Raw genomic sequence first — 8,892 nt, 5'->3', positions numbered from 1 at the left:
GCACCGGTGATCCTTCCGCCTCAGCCTTCCAAGTAGCCGGAATTACAGGCATGCGCTACTATGCCCAGCTGATTTTTTTTTTTTTTTATTGTAGAGATGAGGTCTCGCTGCCCAGGCGGGTCTCGAACCCCTGGGCTCAGGCAATCCACTCACCTCAGCCTCCCAAAGGCGCGGGATTACAGGCTGAGCCACCGAGCCCGGCTCCAGATACTGCATCTTTTAAAAATGTGGCAATGCATCTTCTTGTCTTATTCTATACAATGCCAGGTCCTGATTTAAATATGCTAATTTTCATCATATTTTTTCTTTGAGTCTGGGTCTCATTCTGTTTCTCAGTCTGGAATGCAAGTAGCATGATCACAGTTAACTGCTGCCTTGACTTTCTGCAACGCATTCAGCTATTTTAAAATTTTTTTATAGAGATGAGATCTCACACTATGTTGCCCAGGCTGGTCTTGAACTCCTGGACTCAAGCAATTCTTCTGCCTCTGACTCCCAAAGTACTAGGATTACAAGCATGAGCTACCACGCCTGTCCTAGAGATAATTTAAAGTACACAAGAAGATGTGCAGTAGGTCACATACAAATGCTATGTCATTATGTACAGGGGAGTTGAGCATCCTCAGATTTTGGTATCTGGAGAATCCTGTAACCGCAAATCCTAGCTTTTGAAAATTATTTTTCTCGTTAACTTCATAGTGCAGCTTGTAGAAACACACAAGAGTTTCTTTAATTTTTTTCCTGTATTTTTTTCTTTGGCCCCCTCTAGTCAATGATCCTATGATTGTGATTAAGCACATACCCATTGCTCTAATTGTGTACTTCATTACTTGAGAAATTTCAGGGGCTTATTTTGGAACAAACTGCACCGAAAGCCTCATTGTTCAGTAGGATAATCATCAAAACAAAACACATTACCCTGTATCCTACACTACTCCTGAATACCCCTCATTCTATCTTTGATCTATACAGTCCCCTACTCTCAGCCCAAGATCTTGAAATGATTTTTTTTTTTTTTGAAGCACGACCCTGGCCATTTCCCAATCTGCCAGCTTTTGAAAATAAATGTCACTTTCCTTCCACCAACCCTCCTTTGTCTCCTGTTTGTCTTTGAGTGATGAGAGGCCATACTTGAGGTCTGTTACACTCCTAGGACCAATCCCTCATGAATACCAGGGATGACTGTGCAAAATAGAATCTTGACTTTAAGCTATAATCAACTTTTCATCTACTGTTCTCAGTTTAACGAAAGTCCCCACAATGAACTTATCTCTTTTCATGAGATCATGGAAGTTCTTGTTGAAAGTTATTTTCTTGGCAAGACAGCTACTTAGCAATATTGCATAATACAGGAGTCCCCAAAACTCAGGGCCGCAGGCTGGTACTGGTTCGTGGCCTGTTAGGAACCTGGCTGCACAGCAGGAGGTGAGCGCGGGCTAGTGGACTTCCTTTTCTGTCAGACCAGCCGCGGCATTAGATTCTCATAAGAGTGCAAACCTCATTGTGAACTGCACATGCGTGGGATCTAGGTTGAGTGTTCCTTAGGATAATCTAGTGCCTGATAAACACCCCACCCCTCACCCTCCCCACTACGTGGAAAAATTGTTTTCCACAAAACAGGTCCCTGATGCCAAAAAGGTTGGGGACTGCTGGTATAATACAAGATAATCTACCTTGTAGAGATCCCCAAACATATCCTAGACACTGCATCTTTTGAAACTATGATGACATATCTTTTTCTATTCATTTGTGTGACACGGCAGGGAATTCTATTCATTTTAATGCACTAATATGTTAAATTTGCTAATTTTCCTATCTAAACATGATCATACTTCAATTGATTACTACGTCTTCATGGATAAAACCTTCCACAAACAGAGATGTGAGAGAAAATCATACTTCCCAGTATATGTTAACTCACAGATATCGTCGTTAAATTATTGCTGGTAGAAACAAGGTTATTTAAAATTGATAACCAAGTTTTACTTTTTTCAGGTTTCACATGAAAGAGTAATCTGCCTACCAAATACACTTAGAAATATTGCAAAACTGATTATTCTTTTGGTCAAAATAAATACAAATGTCTCCTGAAGATTATTTTGGTAACCAAAATTGACAGAACATCCAAAAAGAGAAAACCAAAAAAATAAATAAAGACCTAAAATAGATTACAACTTTTAAATAAAAAGTAGGTTTTCTAATTACATTCAGAGTGCATGTAGAGTGAATTTGAAATTACAGTATATATAGAAATTATTGATATTATGATGTCAACAAAGTTAATCTCAAAGGTATTTAAGGTAAATCATCTGAAGTGTGTAATAAAGTAGTGTAAGGAACAGCTACACAATTTGTATTTTTTTAAAAGGTTTTGTGTTTATTAAAACAGGTGGTGAACTAACAGCACTGGCTTTTGCCCTCCATGCTCCACACACCAGGTATTGTCCCTATGAACGTCTCTGGAACTGACCACAGGGTGAACTTCCTCCGGTATGAATGGAAAATAGAACGGAAAGGATTTCTATTCTGTTCCCTTGGGCATCAGCATGAAATTACACATTTTGCCCACAAAGGACTTTGCATTTCACATTCTAGTTTTCATCCCCTTCCCAGACAATTCCAGCGCTTTTAGTTAAAATGCTAAAATCAATTTTTTAGTGGCAGGAACTTTCCTGGGTTCAGTCCCTGTTCCCATTTTGATCCTCCCAGAGAGAACCCCAGATCCAGACCGCGGAGCCGACTCAGCCTCACTGGTAGGTCTTGACTTCTAAGCCGGGAGAGCAGAATCACGCCCGGAGCCAGGAGCAGGGATACGCAGGCCCCGCCCCTGGCCCTTCAGACCCCGCCCCGGACTCCCCAGACCCCGCCCCAGACTCTCCAGGCCCCGCCCAGTTCTGGTCTTTCCGCTGCGTGCGCAGTTTCCTGCAGACCCGGAAGCGGACCGCGTGGAGTGAAGGTCACGGCGTGTGAGTTTCCTTTTGTCTGTGTTAAGCCTGCACTTCGCGGTCCCCCAGCACTTTCGTATCCGACTGCGGGGGTCCCTACAACCCTTTATGTCCCCGCGCCGCGCCCTGCACCCTAGGCAAATTCATGAGTCCCCGGCGGTCGCTTCCCTTTGGTGTCAGTAGCTCCGGGGCTTGTCCTGCCGTGTGTTTTTAATGCCCTAGAACCATGTGGACACCTAGTTTCGCTTTATTTTCCTGCTTGAAGCCGATTCCTGACCTTTCCGCCGTCCCTGCGCGGTGTAAAGTCCTCATCCACGAGGTGGATTCACGCCCTGTGTGCCTCCCAAGCCTTGCCCCTGTCGGTCCCCCGGACGCAGCGCCACAGCCCCAGGGCAGGAGAGGCCGCGTGGCCTGATCCTGGGATTTTGCACACCCCTTCTGCCCCCTGAAGCCCCGTCGCCCACCACCTCCCTTCCTCAAGCCTGATCTCTCCGCTCCCCGAGTCTCCCGGTCGCATCCACCGCTTCCCCTGACCCGGCACCTAGGGAGGTGACCCGGGCCTGTCTTGTGTTCTTCCTGCCCAGATTCCACCACGCTTGAACACGTGCCCTTCCGGAGGCGAGCATCCTAGGCCATCGCCCTCCATGTGAATGTGGGACGAAGAGCAAGTGAAAATACATAGAAACATCCAGAAAGAGGAAGAAGGCGGTAAACCCATACACAGAGGAGAAAGTATTGGATGAGTGAGGGATTTGGAAAGGGACACAGTGAAAGAAGCCTATAAAGTAGCAGGGGCACAAAAGCAACGAGAAATGGAGAGAAAAATTTTGTTCTCCAGAGAGATGAACAGCTGGCTAGGGAGAGGACCCCAAAGGGGGAGGCACCCCAGACAGAGTGAGGGGAGAGGAGGAGTGATTTGGAAACTGTCGTGAGCTGTAGGAGATAACAGTTTGGAGCCCTGGGCCTTTCCTGATATGCCCCTTTAGGACATTTCTGACCTCATTTCCTCTTGTGTCCTTGCTCTGCTCCAGGCACACAAGTCTTTCTCCTCTTCCTGGGGCCAAGGCAGCTCTTGCTTCAGGGTCTCACTTGGGCTGTCCCTCCGCCTAGAACTCTCTGACCCTTCAGCTGCAAGTACAAACACCCTTCCTTCCCAGATCTTTGTTCTGATGTCACCTTCTCAGTGGGGACTTCTGTGGCCCTATGGCTTCCCTCATTTGACCTTACAGCCAGACCCTCATGCCTACCTCCGGTCCATATTGTCTGCTCTGTGTGTTTTTTCTTCAAGTTCCACGATTTGGATCCTGATGAAAACAAGGCCCCAAGGGGAGAGCAGAGCAGAGCCAGAAGGTGGGAGGTGTGTAGGGCCTGCCCCTCTGAGTGGAGCTCAACCCTGGCTTCTCATTAGAGTCCTGAGGTGTTTTGTAGAAACGTCTCTTGTGCCCCCTTCCTGGTGACTCTCATTCACGTAAGTCAGGTAGAGGCCTGGTCTTAATATTTGCAGTGCTCCAAGTGATTCTAGTCTGCATCCAGCACTGGACATTAAGGCCCTGTGTCCTCCATTTCTGAGGGCTGAGGTCAGCCTGTGATCCACAGAGAGTTGAGGGGTGGCTGTGCTCTGCATGGGTTTTGGTCAGGGTTGGGTCTGTGCACTGGAGGGGAGCTCAAGCCAGCCCAGCTCCCCACTGCTTCAGCCAGTGTGTGGACTTCACCAGGCAGGGAGCAGGTTCTGAAGAAGGGGCTCAAAACTCACTTGTTGGTCAGTTTACTGTTCTTATCTCCTTGGTGCAGTGGGCGGTAGAGGACTGTCTTTCTACAGGGTGAGGTCTTTCATGTGTGTGTGATTGTGGCACAGGGAGGGAGTGTGTTGATTCTGAGTAATAAACAGCACATTATCTGACATTCAGGGTTGACTTCTAAAGAGTCATGGTGTGTGAGGAAGAAGTCTGTAAGAGGCAAGAAAAGGCGTCAGAGATGGCTCTTTCTCAGGTAAGATGAATGTCTCAGTGGATTGTTCTATCCCTTTCCAAAGTCCCCTCTGTGTCTGAAGCATCCTGCCTGCCATGTCTGCTCACACTCACCCCTGCCTTACCTCATTCCCTCTTGTCTCCACTTAGATTTCCATCTCCCCATGACCCAGTGATGTGAACGTGTGAGGAGGCTCCACCGGGCATGGTCTGGGAAGGGCTCACACCCATACGTGGATGAAGTTGGGGGTGTGGGTCCTGTGGTGTGAGAGCTGTTGGGCAGCAGGGTTGTTGAGGGGCCATGTCTGGGTGCACCATGAGCTCTCTAGATCAGGGTTAGAGGAGCTGCATGTGAAATTCTTATATTCATGTGCACAAGTACCTGCTAAATTTTAGGAAAGAAGATCAGGAAGGGGAAATATTTTTACTTTGTTTTATACACCATTTGTAGCAGCTACCTAACAACAGGAGACTGTTTAAATCATTCTTAGTATATCCATTCCTTGGAGATTGTGGTGTTCCTGCAGAGACTCCTGTGAAATCAGTGTTCTAGGTAAAAATTGTTATACTTTTGCTCAGATGTCGGAGCAGAACTTTTTGTCATCAGAGGATGGAAGCATATTCTTTCTTTCTTTCTTTTTTTTTTTTTTGAGTTGGAGTCTCACTCTGTCGCCCAGACTGGAGTGCAGTGGCCGCTCCCGGCCACCGCATCCTCACCTGCTAGGCTCCGGCGATCCTCCCTCCTCAGCCTTCCAAGTAGCCGGAATTACAGGCATGCACTCCGATGCCTGGCTGATTTTTTGATTTATTGTAGAGATGAGGTCTCGCTGCCCAGGCGGGTCTCGAACCCGCGGGCTCAGGCAATCCACTCACCTCAGCTTCCCAAAGGCACGGGATTACAGGCTGAGCCACCAAGCCCGGCTTTTCTTTCTTTTTTTAAGCAGGATTTATTGAGAGGACAGAAAAGCTCCCACAGTGGGAGGAGACCTGAGGGGTTGTCCTGAAGGCATATTCTTGATCCATCCATTGAGAGAATATATTTATTTTTCTTTCAAACGTTATATGTGATTGCTTTATAACTCTCCAAAAATATGCAATTTCGACCACAAGATATAGACCATTTCCCTTTTCTGACAGTTTTTTCTTTCTAAGGCAGGGTCTCACTCTGTTGGCCAGGCTGGAGTGTAGTGGGGTGACCATAGCTCATCTCAAGCATTGACTTACCTCAGCCTCCCAAAGTGCTCAGATTACCCACATGAGCCACTTTGCCCGGCCTTCTGTCAATCTCTATTTATCCTTCCTTCACTTGGGAGTCACTATTGTTAATTCTGTGGTAGGAGTTAGGACAAGTTTTGTAAAAATGTATTTCCACATGATTATGAGATTTAGAAAAAATTATTCAGTTATTATTTTACTATTTTATCCTGGTAGCTGTGAGAATTTACGTGTTTTCATGTTGGTATGAAACATGGTAACTTGCTTTTATATCTCTGTTGGAACATTTTCTGAATGACAATGTCATGTAAGTCCTTTACAGTTTTTCCTAGAAAGAATGCCACACTGAGCATGCCAACTTCACTATAGATATTGAGGGTTCCTCCAGATTGGGCAGTTGACAAGAGTGATGGCTTCTTCTAGGCTGAAGCATTTTCTCTTTTGTTGACATCTGGCATGATTCTCCCCCACCCCCAGTGGCAAAGGTGCCCTCTCCCACTAATGCCCCATGAGATTTCACCCTCATTCAAACAAAACTTACTACTGTATTCTTTTTATATTTTGAAAATATGGTGAAAATGACAACCCTCTGTTTTTCTATTTTTCAGTCTCATGTGAGCATGTGTAAGTTTCATTATTTGTTGGACATATATAATATAAAATGGGTTTTCATGATTGACTCTATTTTCTTTCAATGTATTTTAAGGTCTATTTTAAATTCTGTGATTCCTATTTTTTGTATATTCCCTGATGTGTTTTTAGATTATGCTTTTGTTGGTGTGAAACAGATCTTTCCTTCATGTTTTCTGTTTTTTTTGTTTTGCCTTTATTTGCTTCATTTTTATTTGGAAGGCCGAATAAATGACTACAAAATTATTACAAAAACACCATTCCCTTTAGGCCTAACGTTTTACTAAAATAATGTCTATATCTCCATTTTATTTGAATTTTTGTGTTTGTCTTACTGTAGGTATTTGGTTCATTTTTACATTTTATGTATGTCATAAGAGGTTCATATGTAGTTTGACAAACCCCTTCGTTTTGTTTTTTTTCAAAATCATGTTGGTTCTCTTTTGACATGACAGTGAAGAGTCATTGAAGTCTCATCTGTTTCTCTTGTGTTTGAATGACTGGATCTCTAGTCATAGAGGTCTTTATATTACCACATCTTCTAATAAGAATTGGCTTTACTGGTCCTTGATCCTGTCTTTCAGTCAAGTTTATTTGCTTGCTTACAGTTCAGGTGCGTTCGGTATATTAACATTGTACGACGTAGCTCTAGAAGTTTTTCATCTTACAAAATTGAAACTATACCCAGTAAACACTTAATTCCCCCTCTCACCTCACTGTAGCAGGTGTCAACCATCTTTCTAGATTATGTCAGTATGCCTTTGACTACCTTAGGTATTCCATATGAGTGAACTCACTGTATTTGTCCTTTTGTGACTGACCTGTTTCCATTAGCATAATATCCCTCAGGTTCTACATACTGTACCATGCTCCTTCTTTTTTAGGACTGAATAATATTTCACTGCATGTATACACTACATTTTATTTATCTGTTCATCTGTAGGTAGGCATATTGGTTGCTTCCTCTTTTTAGTTATTGTGCATAATGCTCTGATTAAGCATGGGTTTGCAAATATCTCTTCAAGAGCCTGCTTTCAATCTTTCATCTACACACTCAAAAGTGGGATTGCTGGATCATGTGGTAGTCCTCTTTTTAGTTTCTTGAGGAACCCTCTTACTGACTTCAAGAATGGATGCACCATATTACATGCGTCCCAGTCGTGCACAAGGGTTCTGATCTCTCTGCATCCTCTCCAATGCGTGGTATTGTCTGTCGATAGTGGCCATCCTAGTGGGCATGAGAGGATATCTCACTGTGGTGTTTATTTGCATTTGTCTTTTGATTCAGGATAATGAACATCTTTTCACATGTTTGTTGGCTATTTGTTTACCTTTGGAGTAATATCTATTCTTGTCCTGTGCCCCCGTTCTTTAATTGGGTTATCTGACTTTTTGTCACTGAGTTTTAGAAATTCCTAATGCAATCTAGGTATTAACACCTATCAGATATACGATTTGCAAATCTTTTCCCATTGTGTGGGTTGCCTTTTCCCTCTTCTGGTTGATTCCTCTAAGGTACAGAAACTTGGAAGTTGGATACAGTTCCATTGGACTATTCTTGCTTTTCTTTCCTGTAAGCTTTTGGTGTAATAGCCAAGAATTCCTTTCCAAACCTAATATCCTGAGGTTGTCTTCTGTTCCTAATTTAATTTTTTTTATCATGAAAGGGTGTAGGATTTTTTTCTGATAACTTTTTTGTATCAGTTAAGATGATCATGTGGTTTTTGTCCTTCATTATAGTAATGTGGTGTTGTTTTTTCTCTTTTTTGATGTTCATACCAGTTTTTCTAGTCCAATACAGAAAAACGTAGGTGAACTAAATCAAGAATAGTTTACACATTTCATTGCTCCTATGTGTTTAAAATGCACGTGTCCTAAAATGGTGATTTTTTAAAAAAAAATCATTGAAAAAATATGACATTGAGAGACAGCGCATCTTATTTTAGGTTTTTTTGTTTGTTTGTTTGTTTTGGAGTCTCACTCTGTCACCCAGGCTGGAGTGCAGTGGCACAGTCACAGCCACCGCAGCCTCGACCTGCTGGGCTCAGGCGATCCTTTTGCCTCAACCTTCCAAGTAGCTGGAACCACAGGCACACACCTGGCTAATTTTTTTCATTTATTGTAGACACGAGGTC

At 43.7% G+C, this 8,892-nt stretch overlaps 1 protein-coding gene across 1 annotated transcript in view; it reads left to right on the top strand.

Annotated features, from left to right (window-relative positions):
* Positions 1 to 4,871: 4,871 nt before the first annotated feature.
* LOC103277473 (zinc finger protein 347-like) overlaps positions 4,872 to 8,892 on the top strand; it is a 30,294-nt gene continuing 26,273 nt past the window's right edge. Inside the window, exon 1 of the mRNA XM_008074821.2 lies at positions 4,872 to 4,934. Within this exon, the coding sequence (XP_008073012.2) occupies positions 4,872 to 4,934 (63 nt within the window). The remainder of the gene's footprint in view (positions 4,935 to 8,892) is intronic.

Source organism: Carlito syrichta, unplaced genomic scaffold (genome assembly GCF_000164805.1).
Source record: "Carlito syrichta isolate Samal-C Ts95f unplaced genomic scaffold, Tarsius_syrichta-2.0.1 Scaffold117926, whole genome shotgun sequence".
NCBI lineage: Eukaryota > Metazoa > Chordata > Mammalia > Primates > Tarsiidae > Carlito > Carlito syrichta.
This window is presented reverse-complemented; position numbering and strand designations above follow the sequence as displayed.